At 52.5% G+C, this 27045-nt stretch overlaps 1 protein-coding gene and 2 long non-coding RNA genes across 6 annotated transcripts; 2 read left to right on the forward strand and 1 right to left on the reverse strand.

Annotated features, from left to right (window-relative positions):
* Positions 1-5083: 5083 nt before the first annotated feature.
* Positions 5084-17825, reverse strand: LOC136004897 (uncharacterized). 3 transcript variants are annotated; one of them, XR_010608614.1, is made up of 5 exons: positions 17408-17825; positions 17091-17251; positions 10037-10112; positions 9889-9944; positions 8976-9581 (listed from the first exon to the last, which is right to left on the reverse strand). It is a non-coding gene; the product is annotated as an uncharacterized LOC136004897 (long non-coding RNA). The 3 variants fall into 3 exon arrangements; XR_010608613.1 differs by lacking the exons at positions 8976-9581; positions 9889-9944; positions 10037-10112 and adding exons at positions 5084-5118; positions 6356-6579; XR_010608612.1 differs by lacking the exons at positions 8976-9581; positions 9889-9944; positions 10037-10112 and adding exons at positions 5147-5697; positions 6356-6579.
* Positions 10826-16964, forward strand: LOC136004896 (uncharacterized). The gene is made up of 3 exons (XR_010608611.1): positions 10826-11762; positions 13975-14175; positions 16094-16964. It is a non-coding gene; the product is annotated as an uncharacterized LOC136004896 (long non-coding RNA).
* Positions 17826-17889: 64 nt separating the features above from the next.
* Positions 17890-25290, forward strand: LOC136005722 (C-signal-like). Of its 2 annotated transcripts, XM_065663466.1 has the most exons (7): positions 17890-18061; positions 19848-19899; positions 20716-20906; positions 21755-21913; positions 22166-22276; positions 23546-23691; positions 24996-25066. In XM_065663466.1, exons 1-6 carry the CDS (start codon positions 17924-17926, stop codon positions 23660-23662), a joined length of 768 nt encoding a protein of 255 aa, XP_065519538.1. In that variant the 5' UTR covers positions 17890-17923; the 3' UTR covers positions 23663-23691; positions 24996-25066. The 2 variants fall into 2 exon arrangements, with proteins under 2 accessions (XP_065519538.1, XP_065519539.1); XM_065663467.1 differs by lacking the exon at positions 23546-23691 and having other exon boundaries at positions 24996-25290.
* The last annotated feature ends 1755 nt before the right edge of the window (positions 25291-27045 follow it).

The raw sequence follows: 27045 nt of genomic DNA on the forward strand, positions 1-27045 counted from the left end.
GGCTTTGGGCAAGGGCCTGTAGGGACAGGACAAGGGGGAATGGCTTTAACCTGACAGAGGGGAGACTGAGATGAGCTCTTAGGCAGAAGTTCTTCCCTGTGAGGGTGCTGAGGCCCTGGCACAGGTTGCCCAGAGAAGCTGTGGCTGCCCCATCCCTGGCAGTGCTCAAGGCCAGGTTGGACGGGGCTTGGAGCAACCTGCTCTAGTGGAAGGTGTGCCTGCCCGTGGCAGGGGGCTGGAACTGGATGAGCTCCAGCCCAAAACATTCTGTGATATGATGTGATTCTATGTTCCGTCTGCATGAGGGATCAAGCCTTCCATCCCTACCTGCCCTCCCCAGGTCATGGCTCGGGTGGTCTCATTTCACATTGACTCAGCACAGGACAGGTCAGTGGTTTTTATCAAACCAGCACACTCCACATCTAGATCTGGACATCACAACTGTGAGAAATGTTCTCAGCAATAGCAATGAGTTCTTTCCCAGATATTTTAAAACCAAATTAAACGTATACAAATCCATTCCTTTCCCCAAAAGCCTGTGTACCAAATAGCAGTGGTTTATAGAGAGTTTTTGCAAGTAGAGACAAGACTCAAATCAGAAGGGAAAACTTAGCCTTTTAACACAGAAATTTGCCATTTCTGCATGTTGGTGTTTAACTATCATCACCACGTAACCTTTTGAGAGAGAACTGGATTTTGCGCATTCCACCACAGCCTTTGAGCATGAGAAGCTAAATCCCCTTGATACGCCCGCTCTGCCAAGTGGACCTGGCTCGCACGTCCCTTCCAGCCTCAAGAGGTTTTGCAGTTCCCCCTGTACTCTGGAACAGCCCCAGCCTTCCTCTGCTCCCACAGCGAGCTTTTCCGAGGGTGTTCATTTGCTCTCACTCAAAATTTACTATTTTGTTTTCTTAGTGTGAATCCTGAGATAAAGTTCAGGGCACGGGTCTGAAATGCACGCAAACACACATGGATTTCTGGCACAACAAAGGAAACGTAATCTTCATCTGCAGGCGCTAGCCAGCTTTCCCCCTTCTGGAACCTGTGGGAAACATTCCCTGCTAACATCTTCATTTAGTTCCTCTGCTGATACTCTGACTTTGCCTACAGGTACAACATCGGCACATTGAACACATAGTTCACTCACTTGGACAACTTCCTGGTAACCAAGACTGCGGATTCACCCCTCCTCCCTTCTAGCTCCTGCAGCTTTCCTTTGGCGGTAATGCCCCTTTTTGTAGCCCAGTGGTACTTGCTGTACCAACAGCCCACGAACCACTCTTGCTTCCACGGCTCTCTGGTGCTGGGCTGTCTGTGAAGTATTCCTCTGTGAGAACATGACAGCAGCAATCGTCTGCTTTCCTCCTGTGCATCTGCAGCTTGCATCTGGGAGGTGATCCCGGATCTTCCCCCTTCCTTCACCCTGTCAAGTCACAGCCTCTCCTTAAGCTTTACACACTTCATTTTCCCCTTCATTTTTCCTTTCTTTCTTCCTTTTCGTTCCGTGTACCTCCCTGTGCTTTTCCGATTCTCCACACTGGCTTGAGAGACTTCTTTGTCTTGCGAATTCCTACCACTTATCATCAGTGCAGAGACCAGGGTCTTCAGCTGTCTGTCTCAGGCTGCTCTCTCACCAAGGACCCCCACAAGCCTCCCCACCTCAGCACACCTCCCAGACACAGGACTCTCAAGGCCCTTCAATAACCTTGTCTACATTGTCACTTCCTTATGACCAAAGAGCACAGCTATGCTTGCCAGTATATTGCATTTGCACAAGAGCTCTGCTCCTCCAAGGTTTTCTTCTGCTAGGCGGAAGATGAGGCCATCATCCATGGTCTGTTAGAAACCTCCACAGTGCCTCAGGACCAGACAGTGTCGAAATAAAAGAATCAGCCTCTTCAAATCTCCCATTTTTGCTGTGTCACCACCGTTTTGCAGCCTTATACTGTTCTGGAGTCCTAAGTTCGTAACACTGACTTTGGGTCCCTGTGCTCCTTGTTGAGTTGAAACAAGCACTGCTTCTCCAGGAGCCGAGTCCAACCTGGCGCCAAGAGGCAGAGGAGAAAGCAACCGGACTTGGCTGGCTAATGACCCAGTCTCTTCCCAAGTGCTGCTGCTGTCCCCAGGCCACAGGAAGGGACCTTGGACCAGCTCCAAAGAAGGGATTCAGATGGTTCTTTCGGTCTGAAACGTTCTTGCGTGGTCTAAACCTTAAGCTGACCATAAGCATCTGCGCACTCCTCTCCCACACCTCTCAGCAAGCTGTGTTTCCTGTATGGACGCTTTTCATCTCAGCACACCAGGAAGGCTCAGAAACAGCTTTCCAAGGTGCAGCCACACCTTCTCCACTCTCAGATGCTGAAAGCTCCAGTGTGCTCACGCTCCCCTCCGTGTTTGCACAATGACACTCCTCCTTGCAGAAGTATTGAGAAGCGTGTTTTTATTTGCAAGCCAGCGGGATGTGTGCTTGGCACGATTATCTTCAGGAGATTTCATCTACTGGGTAAATAAGAATAAACTCCTTGCTCTTTATCAAGCCTATTTTCTTCAGGGCGTATTCAAGCTGTTTGGGGCCTTGTCATCACGGATTAGTCACCTGCTGAAGAATCAATGGAGATGAATGGACTACTAATCAAGGGGTGGGGTGCAAACGACCCACCCCTGTAACTGCTTGAACATGAGCACACACACCCTACCTGACTCATTTCTTTGTGGCTGAAGAGGACTGGTGACACCCCATTGCAAAGGGATCAAGCTGGCAGTAACGGCGAGAGCCTGAGCTTAAATGCAAGCTTCCACTTGCATGCAAGTAGGAGTCCTCATTCCCCATCAGAGTGAGGAGGTCCCAAGGAAGTCTTCTCATGGCACTGTTTCAGAGCTCCCAGTAGACTGATCTGGGTTACCCCTGCATTGTACCAGCGTGTATTCTTTGAGCCCAGGAGCCCAAACCGCTGAGGACAGATGCAAAGCACGCGGGACCCTGGCAGAGCACTGGTGTCTTAACATAAGAAGGCGGCAAGGCTGAGGCAGATTTCCAAGCAGCCTCTGCCCAGTGCAGAGCACAGCTACAGGAACTCTTGGGTTCTCTAGGACCTAGATCAATCTGTGGGGAACCACATGCCGCTTGTGGCTGCCTCAGGCAGGGAGTAAAGACATTCCTCCTTTCCCAAGCTCATGCCAGCTTCTCTGGTCCAGACTCCAGAGAATCCCACCAAAGTCCCTGGGCCAGGGTTTTCCTCTAAGCAAAGCTTTCCTAAGCACCTTAAGCCAGCTCATTAGAAATAGGAGGCACAGAGGCTTAGACGGGAGCTGGGCGGATGATTAGTGCTGGTGGGAATTGAACATGATGCCAAGAGTGGCAAAAAGTGCAGAAAACACCTTCACTCCCCACACATCCAGCAGAGCCAGGGACAAGCGGGTAGAGCGGGATGGGGGGACTCTACCTGTGGGATACAGCACAGAGGAGCCAGTTTTTCTTCAAAGCTGCCGGTCTTGGGCAGGGTGGAGGGGCACAACCACCTCCTGCCCAGAACAGAAATCCCTGTCGTAGCTGAGCTGGTGGTGGAAGCAAAAAATGTCGACCAATGAACTGTTCATAGTCCGAGAAAACAACAAATCCGAACTGAGTTTCAGAGCTTGATTCAGCTGCCCAAAGACAGACACTGGCTAAATGACTGTGGAATTCTTCGAAGGTACTGGACTGTACTGGTGCCGTTTTAGGACTGTTGGGAAAGGTGCACGGAGAAAGTGCGGAGAAAGAGGCTTCCCTGCAAAGTCTGTATTAGCATCTCTTTAAAGAGATGGCTCCAGCCAGGTCTCTGCACTCTGGTTTCACAGGAGCTGGTGTCTCGTTGCAAGGAAGGAGAAACGAAAGCAGAGGTGGTTTGGGTGCTGCTGACTCTGCCTTGAGCTTGCGGAGTCCACACAGCCCTGTTCTCTGCTGGATTCCCCCCATGCAGCCTGAGAAGTCTCCTGGACACAACCGCCACCCGGTCCAATGCCCAGGTCTGAGGGGTATCGAGGATAACAGAGAGCCCACTGCAAATGCAGAGCCTTGAGCCCCTGTTGGACCTCAGCAAAAGGATTTTTTTCCCAAGTAAATCTTTCCCAGGAGACGTAAAACGCTCCGACTCTTCGCAAGACCTAACTTGGGCCACAGCGTTTGGACTCAGTGCCAGCTAGGGGCCTCAGACCAGGATCAGAACCGCTTCTCTCGGGATATTCCTCTCACAAGAGCAGTCCAGATGCCTCAGCTCCCCAGTTGCAGCAGTGCTGGCAGCTCTGGTAGTTGTCCACGGGAACAGAGCCACATTGCTGGGACCCATGGAGACACCTCATTTCCCCTCTGACCTCTTTTCCGCCACCGTCTGCAGGCAGTTGGGTGGGTTATCCTTCCTGCTTCTGCGTGACGTCATGAAGAGTGACCTCAGAACCACCAAGCAAGACAAATGTGGTTTCTCTCTATGAGATTTGTTATCAAGGATGCAGGAAAATGGGCTGTCACACGTGACACAGAAATACCCCCCATCTCAGAAACACTAAGGCACAGGCTAAATGACCAGCTTGTGTATGGCTTAGTTTGACATCCATGTGCTGGAGTGAGAGAAGGAGGCAGGGATGAAAAGAGCATTTTATCACCTGATGTGTAGCAACAACCAACAACTTCTTTCCAGCCCCTCTTCTTTGTTAAAGACAAAATATGTGACCTTCCTCCTAAAGGCCAGGTTGGACAGGGTCTTGAGCAACCTGGTTTAATGTGAAGTGTCCCTGCCCATGGCAGGGGGCTGGAACTAGACGATCTTAAGGTCTTTTCCAACCCCAACCTTTCTATGATTCCATGGAACTGTGCTACCTACAAGTCCATACCACCCGCTCCACAATGAGACTCAAGCCTCTCAACCGGTGTGACCTGGACTTTTGACTGGTGCCCTAATTCACGCACCAAAGACGTAGGGAAAATCTTAAGCCAGCAGTGGGACTTGTTCTTCTGTCAGAAACATCTCGGCTTCAAGTTATGGGATGCAGCAGAACAGAACATCAGTCATCAGGGTCAGATAAACCACCCCATGATCCATCACTGTGGCATGGAGACGGCTGTTATGGTGGACAGCGAGGAGTCTGCAGAGATCAGTAACAAGTCCCCAGACAGGTGAAACATGCTCATATTTATACTCTCAAGTGCTCCAAACTCCAGTGGCATCAGAATCTGGCTTTTCCAGATAGCAGGGAGATACCAAGGCCCCTCACAGAGAGACTAGAGCACTTTGTGGGCTTTTTGTTGTTGTTGTTGCATTTCTCTTTATTACTTTCTTGGAAACCTCACAATATTTAACTAACAGAATTTTTAAGGAATCGATACTCCTTTATTTGGACTTGGGACTAGCAGATGAAGCAATGTCCACACCGAAAAGAATTCAATTACAGCTGCCTAGAGTCTGCCTTTTCTTCACGGTTTACATTTATATTCAGAACAGGCTCCTATAGACCTCAGCTGTGGCTGCACAGAAACTCTTCCTGCAGAGCAGATCCCAGGGTGTCCTTGTATCCAAGGGTTTTGGAGACAAGACCCTGGGAAGAGTTCGTTAATGTAATTCGCCTGCAGTAGGCAGGATCTTTGTGGAACAGGTGGCCAAAACCTCACTCCTCAGCATGCTTCACCGTAACCGTAGTGATCGGACAAGGGGTGATGGGTTTAAACTGAAACAGGGAAAGTTCAGTTTAGATAGAAGAAGTTCTTCCCTGTGAGGGTGCTGAGGCCCTGGCACAGGGTGCCCAGAGAAGCTGTGGCTGCCCCATCCCTGGCAGTGCTCAAGGCCAGGCTGGACGGGGCTTGGAGCAGCCTGCTCTAGTGGAAGGTGTCCCTGCCCGTGGCAGGGGTTGGAACTGGATGAGCTTTAACGTCCCTTCCAACCCAAACCAACCTGGGATTCTATGCTTGTGTGTTTCTACCACTCTATCCTTACTTGCTACCTGCCTGCCAGTCTTTGCCACAGATAGAGCAGCATTCTGGTGACCAATCACCTAGCAAATGGCCTGAGCACAGAATGAGGCAGGAAAAGAAGAATGGGGCCTTTACTCCATAGATATGCTCTAAGGAGGGTTTCTGCTTCTTATTATTTAGTAGTATAATTAACATCTAGTAAATTCCAGTTTCTATGTCATTGCTCAAATACAAAATGTCCTCAAAGCATTTTTATGTCTGTCATGGAACCAGCAAATTCAGGATAAATGAACCCTGTAGTTCAAACTCAATTAAAGCTCCACCAACATCACCTACAGCTTCAGGAAGTCACATGGATTCATCACTGAATTCTGAAACTTTATGCCCAGTGATTCAAAGTGTGCAATCACTCACCTGGTAATGGGTGGGCTTTCAATCTCCAGGAGTCTCCAAGGAGGACTGACTCCAAATGGCTCTCTGGCAGGGCTCCATTCATACCCTTGTCCTGGCTGAGCTGTGGTGAAGTATGGCCATGTAGCCCCCATAGGCTCAGGACCCAGCTTTCTCACTTGTCACGGCTTTGCACCTTCTACGATATCCCAAAGGAAATTGGGGAGCAGAGGCTCAGTGCAGCAGAACTGCAGTGGAGCAGGATAAAATTAGCACAAATCACCGGATGCTATGAGCAGATTAATATCATTGATTAGTTTCTGATTTGATTCTGAGTCTAGGAGACTCCTCAGTTGCGTGGAAGACAACTTCCTTCTGCAAGTGATAGAGGAGCGGACAAGGAGAGGTGCCATGCTTGACCTCGTGCTCACCAACAGGGAGGGGCTGCTGGAAAAGTGACGCTCGGGGCAGCCTTGGATGCAGCGATCACGAGATGGTCGAATTCGAGATCCCCAGGACAGTGAGAAGAGCGTGCAGCAAGCTCACTGCCCTGCACTTCAGGAGAGCAGACTCTGGCCTCTTCAGGAGCCTGCTTAGAGAGGTTCCATGGGATACAGCCCTAGAGGGCAGGGGGGCCCAAGACTGTTTGCTGATATTCAAGGGTGACCTGCTCCAATCTCAGAAGCATTGCATCCTGACAAGCAAATGGGACAGGAAGGCCAGGAGACCCCCATGGATGGATAAGGAGCTGATGAAAAACTTACAGGGGAAAAAAGAAGCTTATAAAAGGTGGAAATGAGGACAGGCAGCGTGGGGAGAATACAGGGATGTTGTCCGGGAAGCTAGGGACCAGGTCAGGAAAACTAAGGCCCAGTTAGAACGGAGTTTGGCAAGGGATGTGAAAGAGAACAGGAAAGGTTTCTATAGGTATGTAGTAAACAAAAGACAGACTAGGGACAACGTAGGCCCCCTCCGGAAGCTATTGGGAGAACTGGCTACCCTGGATTTGGAGAAGGCTGAGGTTCTGAATGACTTCTTTGCCTCAGTCTTCACTGGCAAACGCTCTGACCACACCACCCAAGACTTGGAAAGGAGACGCAGGGACTGCGAGAATGAAGACCTTAGGCCCACTGTAGGAGAGGATCTGGTTCAAGACCGTCTTAAGAACCTGAACGTGCACAAGTCCATGGAACCTGATGGAATCCATCCGCGGGTCCTGAAGGAGCTGGCGAATGAAGTTGCTAAGCCACTGGCCATCACATTTGAAAAATCATGGCAGTCAGGTGAAGCTCCCGACAACTGGAAAAAGGGAAATGTAAGCCCCATTTTCAAGAAGGGGAAAATGGATGACCCAGGAAATTACAGACCAGTCAGTCTTACCTCTGTGCCTGGCAACATCTTGTAGCAGATTCTCCTGGACAGCATGCTAAGGCACATGAAAAACAACAAGGTGCTTGGTGACAGCCAGCATGGCTTCACTAAGAGCAAATCCTGCCTGATCAGTTTGGTGGCCTTCTATGATGGGGCTACGGAGCTGATGGACAGGGGTAGAGCAGTTGACACCACCTACCTGGACTTGTGCAAAGCATTTGACACTGTCCCACACAACATCCTTGTCTCTAAATTGGAGAGACATCAGTTTGATAGGTGGACCACTCGGTGGATAAGTAATTGGCTGGACGGCCGCATGCAAAGAGTTGTGGTCAATGGCTCGATGTCCGGCTGGAGACCGGTAACGAGTGGTGTCCCTCAGGGATCGGTGTTGGGACCGGTCTTATTCAACATCTTTGTCGCTGACATGGACAGTGGGATTGAGTGCGCCCTCAGCAAGTTTGCCAATGACACCAAGCTGTGTGGTCCGATTGATATGCTGGAGGGAAGGGATGCCATCCAGAGGGACCTTGACATGCTTGTAAGGTGGGCTGGTGCCAACCTTATGAAGTTCAACCATGACAAGTGCAAGGTCCTACACCTGGGTCGGAGCAATCCCAGGCACAGCTACAGGTTGGGCAGAGAAGAGATTCAGAGTGGCCCTGCAGAGAAGGACTTGGGGGTGCTGGTCGATGAGAAAATGAACATGAGCCGGCAGTGTGCGCTCGCAGCCCAGAAAGCCAACCGTATCCTGGGCTGCATCAAAAGGAGCGAGACCAGCAGGTCGAAAGAGGTGATCCTGCCCCTCTACTCTGCTCTTGTGAGACCTCACTTGGAGTATTGTGTGCAGTTCTGGTGTCCTCAACACCAAAAGGACATGGAACTGCTGGAACAAGTCCAGAGGAGGGCCACGAGGATGATCGGGGGACTGGAGCGCCTCCCGTATGAAGATAGGCTGAGCAAGTTGGGGCTGTTCAGCGTGGAGAAGAGAAGGCTGCGTGGGGACCTAATAGCAGCCTTCCAGTACCTGAAGGGGGCCTATAGGGATGCTGGGGAGGGACTCTTCGTCAGGGACTGTAGTGACAGCACAAGGGGTAAGGGGTTAAAACTTAAACAGGGGAAGTTTAAATTGGATATAAGGAGGAAATTCTTTCCTGTTAGGGTGGTGAGGCACTGGAATCGGTTGCCCAGGGAGGTTGTGAGTGCTCGATCCCTGGCAGTGTTCAAGGCCAGGCTGGATGAGGCCTTGTGTTGGATGGTTTAGTGTGAGGTGTCCCTGTCCATGGCAGGGGGGTTGGAACTAGATGATCTTGAGGTCCTTTCCAACCCTAACTATTCTATGATTCTATGATTCTATAATACACTAAGCTATTGTATATGTATCCATTTGTAACAGAGCAAGTTACTGAAGATGTATCCAATCATCATACAGCAAGTTATTGAACATGCACCTAATTATACGACAGCAAGCTATTGTAGATGTATCCAAATATTATACAGCGAGCTATTATAAATGTAGCTGTAGTTGTGGTGTATTACATGAAAATGTATCCAATTATAATACATGTATCCAATTATAATATAGCAAGCTATTGTAAGCCGAGGCAGAGAAACAGTATAAAAAGGACTGATGCTCTATAGTAAGGGGCTTTGGTCTGATCACACTGATCTCTGACTGAGTCCATAATTTTTCTGCGGCAACTGACGCCCAGCGTGGGGCACCCCCTTTATTTCATATTGAAACTGAAGAAATTAAAAGCGCATGGCACCGAAGAAAGTGGAAAACGCGGAGCTGCAGGGACGTCAGCTGTATTCGATCCGCCTGGACAAGGATCGGGAGGTAAAAGCCTCGGAAGGAGCCTTGTGAGCCTGGAAGACACTGTGCAGTGCAAATACGGTAACAGCCGACGGATTGGAAGAGGAAAGAAAAAGAAACCCAAAACAACCAGAAACGGCAATACTTAAGCTCTTCCAACATATGCTCTCTGTGAGAGAGATAGATTATGATGAAGCTATGCTAAAAAGACTATTGCTCTGGAGTAAAGAAAAAGAGCTGATCCAGGGGGTTAATGAAACCTTTGAGCTTGGGACTTGGGAAAAAATCGCTAAGGAAGAAGCCTCCGTTCTATGGATGTTTTCAATCCTTCTTAAGGTGAAGGCAGCAACCTTTAAAGAGACAGACTTACATTTAATGTTGATATGGTTGAAGACGCGTTATCCAGAGACTGATGACCCCTGACACCTATCAACAAAAAGGAGAAGGAGCCTGTGCACCTCCATCAGACTGCTGTTGCTTATCCTGAGGTTCCGATGCCTGATAATTCTGATGCTGACCTGGATGGTCCTTTTGACCTGGAGCCTATTCATCCGGAAAAGAAGCCTCCCCCAGATCCTTATGATAAACGGGCAGCTGTAGAGGGAGAAGCGAGATGGGTGTGGGATGCAGATGTATTGTGTGCTTTCCCTGTGGTGTATGCGCTGGATCAAGACCAGCGGTGGGAAGGTCTCTCGTATGCACTTATCAGGGGTATCGGACAGACTGTGGCGGAGCATGGACTTGGGACCCCATATAAACTCATCTGATACAGTCTCTCTGTGAAACTCATATCCTAGGAGTTGGTAAATATAAGTATATCCATGTTTCTATCGACCTTTGGATTCCTTTATAGATATTGCTGGCCACTTCTTCCAACGTAGGCTGGCCACCTGTGTCAGAATGAGTGTGCATTTTGGTCAGTATAAAAGCCCAAGCCTCATGCGACGTGGGGGAGGCAGAGCCTCTGCAGGGACGCCTGCCAAAGTTGAGCCTGCCACCTTGCACTGTGATGACGCTTCCTGCAGCTGGTTTCCCGATAGTCTCCCCAGCGTCCTTGTGCCACATTCTGCACGTGGGACTGTGTAGTGGGAGTAATGATTGTCTGGATTTTCTGTTTCAAATATTGTTCCAAAAGTTGTGTGTGCGTGTGCATGTGCTGAGGGCAGTGTTCTGTGTATTTTTTGTTGTCAGGTTTGTGTGAAAGTTTTTAACTGGCAGCAGTTTAACATTTCAGGCAAGAACGGGTTAATCCAAAAGTGCGGTTGCAGGAAGATATTTATGGCTGCTGCTGAAGCAGGCAGGCAGCTGTAGCTGCTGCCGAGCAGGTCGGTGTTTGTAGCTGCGTAAAGCAGGGTAAGCGACTTCGGAAAGGAAAACCAAAACTAAAAACCAAACATGGGTAATGATGCAGCAAACTCCTTGACTGTTAAAAATGTGCAGTTTACTTCTGCAGCTGCTTCATTCTTAGCTCCTGGAGTAGCTAGTGCTCAAGCTTTAGCAACATTAAGTTAGGTGTTTGGCTTGTGCAACGAGAAAAAGGGGGAGATGTGGATGGATTTTTGGCAAAGAATGGCCATGTTCCCAAGTCAGCAAGTGCCTACGTGGAGCTCGACACGAACCAAGGATGAAGGAGGACGTGGGTAAGGAAGCAAAAGTAACGGTGCAAGCAAGATAAGAAGAAACTGGAATGTGCTATGTGAGCGGGCAAACAGAGCGCGTCGAGGCAGTTTGAGCGGCAGTTCGCGCGGGTAGGAGAGCGGGATAACTGCCTGATCAAGAGGACTCGCCTGGAGCGCAGGAGGAGGAAGGACTGCTTGCTTGTGTAGACAGACGTAGACGGACCGATCGACCAGATCATGGTCACAACATGATCAAAAGCTGTAGTGAGGAGTGACGTGAGTACCCAGACTGAGCCTTCCTGCAGACATGCGGCCGTGCAGGTCTCTGGCTGCAGTAAATGCCTGAGCCTGGCACTTGTATTGGAGGGAGCCAGTGACACCGCTTGTGTGCGGTGTGAGCGAATAAATGATCTGCTCGGGCAGGTGGCTGAACTGAGGGAGCAGGTAGGAAGGTCGAGAGCCATCAGAGAATGTGAAAGCGAAACAGATTGGTGGAGCCACACCCTAAGGCAAGGGCAGAGGGAAGTGGTTGAACAAGTGGTGGATCCCCTTCCCTCCTACCATCAGACAGACGGAGTGAACTTAAGGGACAAGGAGGTATGGAGGGAGGTCCCTCCTCGGAGAGGTAAGCGAAAACCTTCGCAATCCCTTCCTCCCTCCCAGTTACCCTTGAATAACAGGTATGAAGTCTTGGAACTACAGGGCCAGGTAAATGGAGGTGGAGGGGTAGATCTATCTAGTGAGTCACCTAGGGCTTGGCACTCACCCTCATGCCTTAGAACTTCTGCTACCAAGAAGAAAAGAAGAGTAATTGTGGTGGGTGACTCCCTTCTGAGGGGAACAGAAGGGCCCAGTTGTTGACCAGATCCATCCCACAGAGAAGTCTGCCACCTACCTGGGGCTCAGATTAGAGATGTTAAAAGGAAACTCTCTGATCTGCTGCAGCCCTCTGACTACTATCCGCTGCTGGTTTTTCAGGTTGGCAGTGATGAAATTATTACAAGGAGGGCAAGGGCAATGAAGAGAGACTTCAGGGCCCTGGGACGGTTGGTTAGAGGGTCTGGAGTGCAAGTGGTGTTTGCCTCCATACCTGTTACAAGCAAGGGTGAAGAGATAAATAGAAAGAGTCTGCAGATTAAGATATGGCTACGTGACTGGTGGCAAAGGCAGGGGTTTGCCTTTTTTAATCATGGGCTGCTATATGAAACACCTGATTTGCTGGTGGCGGGTGCGATACACCAGTCCCAGAGGGGGAAAAGGTTTTGGGGGCAGGAGTTAGCAGGGCTCATTGACAGGGCTTTAAACTAGATATGAAGGGGAAAGGGGAGATAACTGGGCCTGTTGGGGACAAGCCCAAGAGAAACATGCTAGGGCTCGAAGGATGGCATACTAGGGAGGACTCTTCAATCTATTGCTTCATTTGAGGGAAAGGACAGTTGTTTAGACCCTGTCCCGCAGGGGAAAAAAGGGTATCAGGGCCAGAGTCAACAGAGCTCACTCACAGAGCTTTAGGTTAGACTCAAAGCGCGAGGGGGTTGTAGCTGGGTTTGAACTAGTGGGGCATTGTTCGAGTATTAATGAAGACCAAAGGGCCTCCTGCCTCCCAAGGGTGCCACTAGCATGCTCTGCTCGCTCCCTGAAATGCCTGTACACCAATGCACGCAGCATGGGGAATAAACAGGAGGACTTAGAAGTCTGTGTGCGGGCTAAAGGTTATGATCTGGTGGCAATTACAGAGACATGGTGGGGCAGCTCACATGACTGGAATGTGGTCATGGATGGCTATGTCCTTTTTAGGAAAGATAGGTCAGCGAAGTGAGGTGGTGGAGTTGCTCTTTACGTGAGAGAGCAACTAGAATGTATTGAGTTCTGTCCGGGGTCGGATGAGGAGCAAGTGGAATGTCTGTGGGTACGAATCAAGGGGCAGACTGGCACGGGTGATACAGTTGTGGGGGTCTATTACAGACCTCCTGATCAGGATGAAGGAGTTGATGAGGCTTTCTACAGGCAACTGGAAGTAGCCTCGCGACTACATGCCTTAGTCGTCGTGGGGGACTTTAACTACCCCGATATTTGCTGGAAGACTCACACTGCCAGTCATTCACAGTCTAGGAGGTTCCTCGAGTGCATTGATGATAACTTCTTAATGCAAATGGTGGACAAACCAACCAGGAGAGGAGCGCTGCTGGATCTAGTACTCACCAACAAGGAGGGTCTGGTTGAAGTGGTGATGGTCAGTGGCAGCCTTAGCTGCAGTGACCATGAGATGGTGGAGTTTAGGATCTTGTGTGGGAGGAATAGAATACCTAGCAAGGCCACAATTCTGGATTTCCGAAGGGCCAACTTTGGCCTCTTCAGTCAACTGCTAAGGGAAGTTTCATGGGAAAGTGTACTAGGCGGTAAAGGGGCTCAAGATAGTTGGTCAGCGTTTAAGGACCACTTCTTCCAAGCTCAGGATCAGAGCGTCCCAATGGGTAGGAAATCAAGTAAGGGATCTAGGAGACCAGCATTGTTAAACAAGGAATTGCTGGGCAAACTCATGTGGAAAAAGAGAATCTACAGATTATGGAAGGAGGGGCTGACCACTTGGGAGGAATATAGGACAGTTGTCAGAGGATGTAGGGAGGCAATTAGGACAGCTAAGGCCTCCTTGGAACTTAATCTTGCAAGTCGGGTTAAGGACAATAGAAAGGGCTTTTTCAAATACATAGCGGATAAAACTAACACAAAAGGCAATATAGGCCCACTGCTGAACGAGGTGGGTGCCCTGGAGACAGAGGATTTAAAGAAGGCAGAGGTGCTGAACGCTTTCTTTGCCTCTGTCTTTACTCCTGCAGACTCTCCCCGGAGGCCCAAGATTCCTGTAGCCCCAGAAGGAGTCAGGACAAAGGAGGAGTTTCCTTTGGTAGATGAGGATTGGGTTAGGGATCAGCTATGCAATCTGGACATCTATAAATCGATGGGTCCGGATGGAATACACCCGCGGGTGCTGAGGGAGCTGGCGGAGGTCATTGCTAGGCCACTCTCCATCATCTTTGGTAAGTCGTGGGAAACGGGCGAGGTGCCTGAGGATTGGCGGATGGCAAAGGTCACACCAATCTATAAGAAGGGCAAGAAAGAGGAACCCGGTAATTATAGACCGGTCAGCCTTACCTCCATCCCTGGAAAGGTGATGGAACAACTTATTCTTGACACCATCTCTAGACATATCAAGGATGAGGGGGTCATTAAGAGCAGCCAACATGGTTTTACCAAGGGGAAGTCATGTTTGACCAACCTTATAGCCTTCTATGAGGAAGTAACTAGGTGGATGGATGATGGTAGAGCGGTAGGTGTAGTTTTTCTTGATTTCAGTAGGGCATTTGATACTGTCTCCCACAGCATCCTCATAGATAAGCTAAGGAAGTGTGGGCTTGACGATCAAGTAGTGAGGTGGATCGAGAACTGGTTGAAAGGAAGAAGGCAGAGAGTTGTGGTCAATGGCGCAGAATCTAGCTGGAGGTCTGTGACTAGTGGAGTTCCTCAGGGGTCAGTGCTGGGACCGGTGCTGTTTAATATTTTCATCAATGACCTGGATGAGGGAACTGAGTGCACCCTCAGCAAGTTTGCTGATGACACAAAACTGGGAGGAGTGGCTGACACACCAGAGGACTGTGCTGCCATTCAGCGAGACCTGGACACGCTGGAGAGTTGGGCGGGCAGAAACTTGATGAAATTCAACAAGGGCAAGTGTAGAGTCTTGCACCTGGGGAAGAACAACCCCGTGTACCAGTACAGGTTGGGGGTTGACCTGCTGGAAAGTAGCGAAGGGGAAAGGGACCTGGGGGTCCTGGTGGATAGGAGGATGGCCATGAGCCAGCAATGTGCTCTTGCGGCCAAGAAGGCAAATAGCATCTTAGGGTGCATTAGAAAGGGAGTGGTTAGTAGGTCAAGAGAGGTTCTCCTCCCCCTCTACTCAGCCTTGGTGAGGCCGCATCTGGAATATTGCGTCCAGTTCTGGGCCCCTCTGTTCAAGAAGGACAGGGAATTGCTTGAAGGAGTCCAGCGCAGAGCCACAAAGATGATTAAGGGAGTGGAACACCTCCCTTATGAGGAGAGGCTGAGGGAGCTGGGTCTCTTTAGCTTGGAGGAGACTGAGGAGTGACCTCATCAGTGTTTACAACTATGTAAAGGGTGAGTGTCAGGATGATGGAGCTAGGCTTTTTTCAGCGATGTCCAGTGATAGGACAAGGGGCAATGGGTGTAAACTGGAGCATAGGAGGTTCCATGTGAACATCAGGAAAGACTTTTTTACTGTGAGAGTGACAGAGCACTGGAACAGGTTGCCCAGGGGCGTTATGGAGTCTCCTACGTTGGAGGTATTCAAGGCCCGCCTGGACAAGTTCCTGTGTGATGTACTGTAGGTTACCCTGCTCTTGCAGGGGGGTTGGACTAGATGATCTTTTGAGGTCCCTTCCAACCCTTGGGATTCTGTGATTCTGCGGCTGCTTCATTCTTAGCTCCTGGAGTAGCTAGCGCTCAAGCTTTAGCAACGTTGAATAAGTTAGGATGTTGGCTCGCTAAACAAACTAATGCTACAGCATCTGCTCTCTCTGCATTACTCACTGATGTTGATTCTATTAGACACGCAACTTTGCAAAATACAGCAGCAATTGTTTTTCTCCTCTTCGCACATGGGCATGGGTGTGAAATTTTGGAAGGAATGTGTTGTATGAACTTGTCAGATCATTCAGAATCTATACATGAAAATATCCATAAATTGAAAGATAGTGTGATGAAGTTAAGGGAAGATGATAAAGATTGGCTATCATCACTTTTTTCCTGGCTGGGGTATAACTGATGGTTATTAGTCTTGGTCAAATGAGGATTGATCTTGTTGCTGTCTTTTTTGCCATTATCTGTATGATACCTTGTTTGTTACAATGTATTCAACGTATGACAATGAATGCTATGAAGCGTGTTTGGCTTGTGCAACAAGAAAAAGGGGGAGACGGGGATGGATTTTTAGCAAAGAATGGCCATGTTCCCCAGTCAGCAAGTGCCTACGTGGAGCTCGACATGAACCGAGGATGAAGGAGGACGTGGGTAAGGAAGCAAAAGTAACGGTGCAAGCAAGATAAGAAGAAACTGGAGTGTGCTAAGATGCAAAATAGTGAACTGCTAAAGGTTAAGTTCTCATACGCTTATTTGATTAATTGTTACTAGTTGCTGTGTGCTGCAAGAATATGTATCAAAGCGTAATATACTAAGCTATTGTATACGTATCCATTTGTAACAGAGCAAGTTATTGAAGATGTGTCCAATCATCATACAGCAAGCTATTGAACATGCATCTAATTATACGACAGCAAGCTATTGTATTATACAGCGAGCTGTTATAAATGTAGCCGTAGTTGTGGTGTATCACATGAAAATGTATCCAATTATAATATAGCACATAATATAATTATAATGTATCCAATTATAATATAGCAAGCTATTGTAAGCCGAGGCAGAGAAACAGTATAAAAAGGACTGATGCTCTATAGTAAGGGGCTTTGGTCTGATCACACTGATCTCTGACTGAGTCCATAATTTTTCTGCGGCAGTGCTCCATCCCTGGCATTGTCCAAGGCCAGGTCTGACAGAGCCTTGGGCAATATGGTCTAGTGTGAGGTGTTCCTGCCCATGCCAGAGGGCTTGGAAGTATATGTTCTTAAGGTCCTTTCCAACCCAAACCAAGCTGTGATTCCATGATTCTATTTAATTCTTGTTATCAGAGATGTTTTGTCTAGGGCTTGTCAACCCAAATGAAAACAAGCAAAATAAATAATGACGCCTATATAAATCAGAGCTGCTCAGCCATTACTTCCCTGTTGAGCTCCAGGTTGTGTTCTCGCTGTACTGGGATTTCAGTGTTGTTTGTGCGTATGGTTCTCTATGTAATAGATGAAAGTAAAACATCAATACTCACCTCGTGGCAGGCAGCAGAGCTGGTACATGGAAGTCCCCTCCAGCGTATGCTTGTGGTTTCCCTAACACCCGGTTTTCGCATCCCTAGATGCCACCAATTATTTTCCTTACTTTACTCCTTTCCACACCTTCGGTTGGTCTGTTGAACCAGGTACCTGACAGCTATCAACAAAAAACCAAGAAGAAGAATCCCCCCAGGCACCTTCATCCCCACACCACAGCCTACTTTCCCAATCATTGCATCTGATTGCCATGGAGAGAACCAAATCAGGTGCATTTCCGGGCAGGCAATAAAAACAGTTGTGAAGGGTTTGGTACCTTCTTGACGGTCCTGGTTTCATCTGGGCTAGTTGATTCTCTTCCTAGTCGCTGGTGCAGTGCTGTGTTCGGGCTTTAGGATGAGAATAAGGCTAACAACACGCTGATGCTTTGGTTACTGGTTAGTACTTACCCTGTACTCAGGCTCATGCTCTGCCAGTGAGAAGGGGCACGAGAAGCCAGGAGGAAGCAGAGGTGCTACCCCTGACCCGAACTAGCCGCAGGGGTATTCCAAGCAACGGAACACCATGCTCTGCGTGGAAACTGGGGGCAGCTGCCAGGAATGCTGTGAGCCTTCCCCGCAGCCCAGCCCTGGGGAGAGAGGGGCTCCCCGCACCCTCCGAGGGCACGGGCTGCCCGGCCGGGGCCGCCGGGCAGGCGAGGGCCGCCGGAGCGGGCTGCGGCGGGCGCGGTCGTACGGGACGTGGCGGGGCCGGCAACGAGCGCCCCCGCCCGCTGCCCGCGCCGCAGGGTCGGGAGGCGGCGCCGGGCGCGCCCCGCCCCGGAGCCGCAGGGATGGCGGCGCGGGCCGTGCTGCTGACCGGCTCCAACCGCGGCCTCGGGCTGGGGCTGGTGAAGCAGCTCCTGCGGACGCCGCGCCCGCCCGCCTGGATCTTCGCGAGCTGCCGGGCCCCCGCGGGGCCGCGGGCCCAGGTCAGCGCGGGGAAGGGCCGGGGTTTCGCCTCGTGGGTGCCGGCAGCGGCCATGGTGCGGGAGGGTGCCGGTGGCAGCGCGCTCGGGGAGCTCCGCCCGTGCGAGAGGAGCGCTGCCGTCGCAGCAGGGCTCTCGCTGCGCCGTGTCCTGCGCGGCCTGACGGGCCTCGGCTTGCCTGTCGTGCCTCGGCGAAGGGTCAGCCCTCTCGCCGCCTGCCTACCGCGCTGCCGGGTGTTCGAGACCGCCTGGGCTGTGTCCCGGCCGGCCCTCCCGTGCCAGGCCTCTGCGCCTGGGCTGCGGCACAGCGCCGCCGCGCGCGGGGCTGGGGCGGAGGAGCGCCAGGCTGGTGCGAGCCTCAGTGCTTCTGCTCCGGCTGTTCTGCGGTGTCGCCGCTTTCCAAAGTGCGGGGGTCGTTAACCGGTGGCGCGTGGAGCCCTGGGGTCTTCCTTTCCCTGCTTTGCACTGCACTGAAGTGGGAGAGACCCGCACGTGGGGAATCTCAGGAGCAAAGCATCCTCACGGCTCCAGCTTTCCTTAGCTCTGGCTTTGGTTTTCGTCTGCTTACTGTGACCCACCACCGCTTGCCATACAGTGTGCTGTGTGCCTTAGGAAGCCCTTGGGATGCTCTCTGTGTACTCGCTGCTGGTGTTACTCGAGCTTGTGCAGTGAGGACTCACCCTGCTGCCAGCCTGGGCTGCCCAGCTCCTGCTGCTGCTGCTGCTGCTGGCCAAGTTCAGAGGGTCAGAGCTAGCTCAGATTTCTGGGTTGGAAGGGCCCTTAAAGCTCACCCAGTTCCGTCCCCTGCCACAGGCAGGGACACCTTTCACTAGAGCAGGTTGCTCCAAGCCCCGTCCAGCCTGGCCTTGATCACTGCCAGGGATGGGGCAGCCACAGCTTCTCTGGGCAACCTGTGCCACCCTCACAGGGAAGAACTTCTTCCCAAGATCTCGTCTCAATCTCCCTTCTGCCAGGTTAAAGCCATTCCCCCTTGTCCTGCCCCTACAGGCCCTTGTCCACAGCCCCTCTCCAGGTTTCTTGTAGGCCTTCTTCTTCTCCCCCCAACTTTCTGGACTATGGCAAGGATGCGCTCAGAGGACTTCCTGCAGGGCTGGACTGGAGCCAGTGTCCCCCGGGGCAGTCCATGCACGTTGGGATGGATGCTTCTCTAAGCATCTGGGGGATGCTCCTCTAAGCCTTGTACAGCCGTGTGGTTGACAGTTGCCTTTTGGAAAGGGTTTCTGAATCCTCCATGTTTGGTAAAAATAGTAAAAACATGCAAATAAGTGGTTCGTTTTTCTTGGGGGGGGGCAGATGGAGTATCCAGGGCAGAGTGGATGGGATTGGGCTACTGGCACCCAGATGTGATTTCCCTAGACATCAACGTGGCAATCACAGCTATTCCTCCTCCATCTCACTTGCAGCAGTCACTGGGAGACACTTCTGGCTATATCCCTGGCCAGTTTGCATTACTTCCCCAGGGAGCTGGTCCTTAGTAGTTGCTCTCACCCTTTGCTGTGGCTCTGGCTGCGTTATGGACGTAGACCTTTCGGGAGAGTGGCCACAGTACCTTGCAGTTTTGGCCATGTCGTGCTCTGAGCACATGGCCCTTGCTTTGTGGAGCCTAGCAGAAGCCTGAGAACCTCAGCAGGCCCAGCCCAGCTGTTCGCAAGCACTGACTAACATCTGGAAGATGTTTCCCTCAGGGTGGGACCATTGCCGGTGCTCCAGCATGGTGCTTTGCATTGCCTCTGCCTCGCGCTGATTGTTTCCATGTCTCTTTTTGTAGGAGCTGAGAGATCTGGCATCCAAACACCCAAACTTGGTTCTCGTGAAGCTGGGTAGGTGTGCTCTGCCTCCGAGTTGGTAAATCTGTGGCTGGTAAAATGGGGCCACTCTTGCCCCCTTTTCTTCTTCCCTCCCTCCCTGCCTTCAGGCTCTATGTGGGGATCCAGCTCTTCAGAGCTGCTTCAAGTCCTGCTGGCAAAAGCCCGGCTTCTCCAGACCTCTCTCAGCCCTAGTACCCCGTTCCCTGAACCCTCCTTGCCCCGTGGCCACAGGACCAGGAGGTTCTTAAGACCTATCTTCGGCAGCCTCCAGTTCCTGCAGGTGAGTGGCTGCATCCTTGCTCTGCCGTACAGCTGAGCTGCCTTGCTCCCAGGTCCCAGGTGAGACCAGAAGGCGGCTCCTGTGGAAACGCTGTGAGATGGGCCCAGAGCCTGGGCAGGAGCTGTAGGACCTGGCAGAGTCGTCCCACAGCAGGTCCCAGAGCAGCCCCTGTAGAGACCGTGTCCCTGCAACCTCCCGAGGCTGCCCTGGGTTCTCGAGAGCTTGCTCAGCCATGGCCTCTGCCCACTGGCAGAGGCTGACACAGCATGGGAGTCCCAGCAGTGCTTTGCCACCGTGGGTTGTCCCCCGCTGACTCTGCCCCAGGGCAGGGTCCTTCAGCTGCTGGCAGCTGGGTGAGGAAGGCGGTTTTGGGGTGAGCTGGGCTTGTGGGTGCCCGGGTGCGCTGAGCTGCTTGCACAGCACCATCTGGTGCCCACAGATGGAAGAGCACACAAGCCGGGGTGCGTGGATGTTGCTCGGCATCATAACCTCTCTCGTCTTTCCAGGTGGACCCTGTGGGTCTCAACCCCTTCTCTCTTCCGCTGCAGATGTTGCAGATCCCTCCACCATTATAAAGGCAGTGAAGATCGTGGAGGAGAAGCTGAATGGCGCGGGCTTGAACCTGCTGATAAACAATGCTGGCACCTACAGCCCGGAGGCGTCGCTGGAGACAGTGGATGCTGAGGAGATGATAAAAACGTACAAGACCAATGCGGTGGGGCCACTGCTCATGGCCCAGGTATGGATGAAGCTTTGAGGATAACGCTTGCCATGGAGTGGGGATTTGACCCAGCTGGAGGGTAGCTGGGACTGACTATGGTTGTGAGGCTGCACCTTGAATCCTGTGTTCAGCCCTGGGCCCCTCACTACAAGAAAGACATTGAGGTGCTGGAGCGGGTCCAGAGAAGGGCAACAGAGCTGGTGAAGGGCCTGGAGCACAAGTGTGATGGGGAACGGCTGAGGGACCTGGGGGGTTTAGTCTGGAGAAAAGAAAGCTCGGGGGGGACTTTATTGCTCTCTACAACCGCCTGACAGGAGGATGGAGCCAGGAGGTGGCTGGTCTCTGCTCCTAAGGAACAAGGGATAGGGCAAGAGGATACAGCCTCAAGCTGCACCAGGGGAGGCTTAGACTGGAGATCAGGAGCAGTTTCTTCCCCAAAGGGTGTTCAGGCATTGGAACAGGCTGCCCAGGGCAGTGGTGGCGTCACCGTCCTGAAAGTGTCCCCACACCGCGTAGATGGGGCCCTCAGTGCCATGGTTCAGTGGTGGCCTCGGCAGTGCTGGGGAACCGTTGGATTTGATGATCTTGAAGGTCTTTTCCAACCTTATTTGGAAAAGATTCTATGATTCTGCAATGGAGATTTCAGAGGGTTTTGCCGTGTTTCCCAGGGCTGCAGGAGGGATGGGTTAGTGCTGGGGCTGTGCCTTGTTTTGTGTTGGGCTGACTGGGAGCACTGAAGCAAACACCCAGCTCTCTTGGCTTCCCACTCTTCTTCCTCCTCCACCCTGCCGTAGCCAGGCTGGGGTGCAGCTGCCGTAAGTGGGGCTTGCTCAGGACACAGGTTCCACAAGGCTGCTTCTCCGCAGGCGTTCCTGCCCCTGCTGAAGAAGGCTGCCCAGGAGAGCACAGAAAAGGGGCTGAGCTGCAGCAGGGCAGCCATCATCAACATCTCTACCGTGCTGGGGTCCATTGAGAAAACTCCTCAGTGCTTCTTCAAGCCTGTCATCTCCTACCGCTGCAGCAAGGTATGGACACTGGGAGTCGTGAGCTCGGTGGGAGTCAGAGCTGCCTGTTGTCAGTGAAGCACCTGAGAGGATGAGATGGAGGGACTGATCCCTGCCCAAGCTTCCTGGGCATCCACATGCCCAGCTGCTGCCCTCCTAGGGCAGAACACAGTCTCTTGAAGACCTGGCATTGCCTTTTCTCCCTCCCGTGGGAGGGAAGCCTTGCGCGTGGAGCTTTCTACTGCCCATGGCTGATGCTTCTTTCGTCCCCAGGCTGCCCTCAACATGCTCACCAGGTGCCAGGCTCTGACCTACAGGGAAGCCGGGATCCTCTGCGTGGCACTTCACCCTGGCTGGGTGAAAACCGACATGGGTGGCCAGGAGGTGGGTCCTGGCTGAGCAGGTCGAGAGGGGCACCCACGGGTGGGACACAAGCCTACAAACATGCACAGGGGTGCCTGGGGTGGCTGAGATGGATGGCTCTCAGGAGCAGGGGTCCATGTGAAAATGAGCTGCCTCTTGGGCTCCTGGCTGCCTGTGTCTGTGCAGAGCCGCTGCAGAACATGTGAGTGCTGCCTGGAAATAGCACCAGCACATGTCCACAGTGAGCAGGAGGATGTTCAGGGGGATACAGGGGTTTTGCAGCCTGGAGGTGTGCAGAGAACCCGAATCTGACTGAGCAGGGAGGGGAGGAGCAGCACCATCCCATCCCGTGTCCCCTTCCTCAAAGAGCTGCAGGTCCGTGACATCTCCTCTCATCCTGCAGGATCCCTGTTTTGCAGTGGGGGTGGCTCCTGCAGCACTGGGATCCTGAGGAAGCTGCACGTAGCACCCCACTTGCAGCGGGGATCTCTTATGCGTTCTGTTGGGTTAAGCCTGTAGTTGGCTTCCCAGCCCAAGCTACCATCATCCAAGCCACCAGAAAGCATGCAGATACCCAGCCATCCTCCCATGTACCAGACTCTCCCACCTCCTGTGGCTCTCTGCATGGTTTGGGTGGAAGGAGCCTTGCTGATGATGTGCATGAGCTGAGCGGGAGCTGGTGGATGGCTGGGAATAAAGGGATGGGATCCAGAGAGACCTTGTGAGGCTGGAGAGATGGGACCGTGTGAACCTCATGGAGTCCAACAAGGCCAAGTGTGCAAGGTCCTGCCCCTGGGCAATCCCAAGCACAAACACAGGCTTGGGGAGACTGGATGGAGCAGTCCTGAGGAGAAGGGCTTCGGGTGTTGATTAATGAGAAGCTCCCCGTGACCTGGCAGTGTTTGCTTGAGCCCAGACCCCCCCTGTGTCATAGAATCATGGAATGGTTTGGGTTGGAAAGATCATCCAGTTCCAACCCCTCTTACACGGGCAGGGAAGCCTCACCCTAGACCCTGTTGCCCAAGGCCCTTTCAGCCTGGCCTTGAACACTGCCAGGGATGGAGCATTCACCACTTCTTTGGGCAACCTGTGCCAGTGCCTCTCCACCCGTACAGTAAAGAACTTCTTCCTTTTATCTAACCTGAACTTCCCCTGTTTAAGCTTAAACCCATCACCCCTTGGCCTGTTGCTACATTTCCTGATGAAGAGTCCATCCCCAGCATCCCCATAAGCCCCTTTCAGATACTGGAAGGCTGCTATGAGGTCTCCACTCAGCCTTCTCTTTTCCAGGCTGAACAGCCCCAACTTCCTCAGCCTATCTTCATACGGGAGGTGCTCCAGCCCCTGGTCATCCTTGTGGCCCTCCTCTGGACTTGTTCCAGCAGTTCCATGTCCCTTTTATGCTGAGGACACCAGAACTGCACACAATACTCCAGGTGAGGTCTATGAGAGCAGAGTAGAGGGGCAGGATCACCTCCTTCAACCTGCTGGTCACGCTGCTGGGGATGTAGCCCTTGTTTCTGGGCTCAAGTGGACACTGAAGTCGGCTCATGTTTGGTTTCTTGTCAACCAGCACCCCCAAGTCCTTCTCCACAGGGCTGCTCTGGGTCTCTTCTCTGCCCAGTCTGTAGCTCTGCCTGGGATTGCCCCGACCCAGGGGCAGGAGCTGGCACTTCGCTGTATTGAGTAGGATCCTCTTCTACAGGGGGCCCAAGGTCTTCATTCTCGCAGTCCCTGCGTCTCCTTTCCAAGACTTGGGTGGTGTGGTCAGAGCGTTTGCCAGTGAAGACTGAGGCAAAGAAGTCATTCAGAACCTCAGCCTTCTCCAAATCCAGGGTAGCCAGTTCTCCCAATAGCTTCCGGAGGGGGCCTACGTTGTCCCTAGTCTGTCTTTTGTTTACCACATACCTATAGAAGCCTTTCCTGTTCTCTTTCACATCCCTTGCCAAACTCCGTTCTAACTGGGCCTTAGTTTTCCTGACCTGGTCCCTAGCTGCCCGGACAATGTCCTGTATTCTTCCCAGGCTGCCTGTCCTTTTATAAGCTGCTTTTTTTCCCCTCTATGTTTCTTCATCAGCTTCAGGAGGTCTCCTGGCCCTCCTGACTCATTTCCTTCTAGTCAGGACACAGTGCTCCTGAGATTGGAGCAGGTCACCCTTGAATATCAGCAAACAGTTTGGGCCCCCCTGCCCTCTAGGGCTGTATCCCATGGAACCTCTCTAAGCAGGTTCCTGGAGAGGCCAGAGTCTGCTCTCCTCAAGTGCAGGGCAGTGAGCTTGCTGCACGCTCTTCTCACTGTCCTGAGGATCTCAAACTCTACTTTCTCATAATCACTACAGCCAAGACAGTAACCCTAGAGCAGCTCCAGTGTCTAAAGGGGCTATAACATGCCTGGAGAGGGGCTTTGGACAAGGGCCTGTAGGGACAGGACAAGGGGGAATGGCTTTAACCTGGCAGAGGGGAGACTGAGATGAGCTCTTAGGCAGAAGTTCTTCCCTGTGAGGGTGCTGAGGCCCTGGCACAGGGTGCCCAGAGAAGCTGTGGCTGCCCCATCCCTGGCAGTGTTCAAGGCCAGGCTGGACGGGGCTTGGAGCAACCTGCTCTAGTGAAAGGTGTCCCTGCCCATGGCAGGGGCTTGGAACTGGATGAGCTCTAAGTTCCCTTCCAACCCAGAGCAGTCCGTGACTCTTGAGAATGACAGTGGTGTCTCGGTCCTGCTCTTCACTTATGCCCATTGCAGGCTGACCTGACAGTGGACGCAAGCGTGCAGGGGCTGCTGTCTGTACTGCCGATCCTCTCTGAGAAACACCACGGGACTCTGCTCAGCTGGGAAGGTAAAGCTATTCCTTGGTGACCACTCTGTCCCTGTGAGCGGCCCTGCAGTGGGGACTCCCTGGGTGCCCTGGAGCACCAGGATGCTCAGCTGTCCGTGACCTTAAGGGGATCTGTTTGGGACTTCACCAGGCCTGCAGGGCAGCCTGTGATCCTGCCTTCACTCTGCCAATAAAGTGAATTAGTCCCTGTGCCTTCTCCTAGCAATGCTCCATGAGACTGCCTCTGCCTCTGGCCTGGAGCTGGCCCCTGCAAAAAACGCATCACCAAGGCATGGTGTCTTTGCTACAGATTTCCTGGAGGGGGCTTTGCTGCTGGACATGGTGTCCTTGGGAGCAGTCTTGAGGCTGGAACGGGAGGGCCAAGCACACAGTCTAGTTATGCAGTCTCACACGGCCAGCTCTTCCCATAGTGGAGACCCAGCGGGGCATGGTACCCCTCGGTGGGAGGAATCTGGTCTGTTGTGCAGCACAGCCGGGGAATGGCACTTTTGTGGGATGGAGAAGCTGAGAACCTTAGTAAGATGGGCTGGGCAGCACTGGACTGCATGGCTTTGCCCAGGAGGTGATAACAGCCTGAGAGAAAAGGGCTTTGGGGTGGTGCTGGGTTTTCTCAGGAAGGTTCTGCTTCTTCTGGATAGAGGTTCCCTTAGAGGAGCATGCGGAAAAGAAGACAGGGCCCCTGTAAAACCAAACCTAGTCTCAGGTGGGCAGAGCAGCCTGGCTTGCAGGAGAGGCAAACCCACTGCTCCTTCCAGCTCAGAGGTCACCACCTCTTCTTTCTCATCTGGAAGATCTGCAGAAGCCCCTCATTCCGTCTGGAACTGGCCCTTTCTGGGGTCACGCCTCTCTCCGAACCAGGGCCCTGCCTGGCAGCACCAGCTTTGCTGGGAATCTTGAGGCCGTGCACTGCTCTGCGCAGGAGCATTTCCCAACCTGGAGCACAAATGCTGTGGTCCCCCCACCGCAGGCTTCAACCCCGCCCCAGGCAGGCAGAGCATCAGGCAGACCGCTGGGCTTGGGCCACGTTTCTGTCCTACCGAGGCAAGTCCTGGCACCCACAGCCTGGTATCACAGGTACTGGGGACGTTTTCTTCCTCACCCGCTCCAGTTCCTCCCAGGCCAGTGGCATTTTGGTAGCCAAGACTTTTGAAAGGAAGGGGACAGCAGGGAACATCTGCAGCCTGGCCACCAGCCTGGGCTCAGGGACAGGGTGCCTGCAGCTGGAGGTGGCTGCCCGAGCTTGTGAGCTTGGACCCCTGACTCCTTGTACCGCCTTCTTGGTGGTCCCAAGCAGCACAACACAAGCGCCCAGCCAGGGATAACAGAGGCAAATGCCCCTGTGCAGTTCAGGGGTGCTGGGAGCATCCCCACATGGAGAGGGTGTCCTTTTCTCCATGGACATTTTCCATAATGAATGGGCAGGTCCTTTCTGGAGTGACTGCAGGAGCAACCTGGTTCCAGCCTGGGTGCCGCTTCTCTCTTGGAGCTGGGGTTTTGCTGCCCCATCCCTGGCATGGGGGTGATGCCAGCCCCCACCGGCTGTGCCAGAGGAAGCCATAGCCTGATCCTGCTGCTGTGTGGCTGTGTGACACTGGCAAGCCTCCACCGAGTGCCCTTCCTGCCCCTTGGCAGAGGTTCTCCTGCTCCAGTTGCTCCACACAAGCAAGCTGGAGCCTGTGCAGTCACTACGGGCAGGGTCCATGTCCATATCTCTCTGTTGGCTCCCTTCTCCTCCATGCCATGTGCTGGATCCTGGGAGATGGGCCAGGCATCCCACCACTGCTTGCAGGTGGTTTACAGCTCCCACCATGCCCACTGCCAGCCCCACGAGATGGATGCAGCTGCTCTTCTGGGAACACAGGGAGAAAAGCGGGCTGCTGAAAGCTGGGAAAGGCTCCATCAGCTTGGCTGGCGGTGTGCAGAGCTAGGACACGGGATGGTTGCCCACCTACGTTG

The sequence above is a fragment of the Lathamus discolor genome, chromosome Z, assembly GCF_037157495.1.
Source record: "Lathamus discolor isolate bLatDis1 chromosome Z, bLatDis1.hap1, whole genome shotgun sequence".
In the NCBI taxonomy this organism is placed as follows: domain Eukaryota; kingdom Metazoa; phylum Chordata; class Aves; order Psittaciformes; family Psittacidae; genus Lathamus; species Lathamus discolor.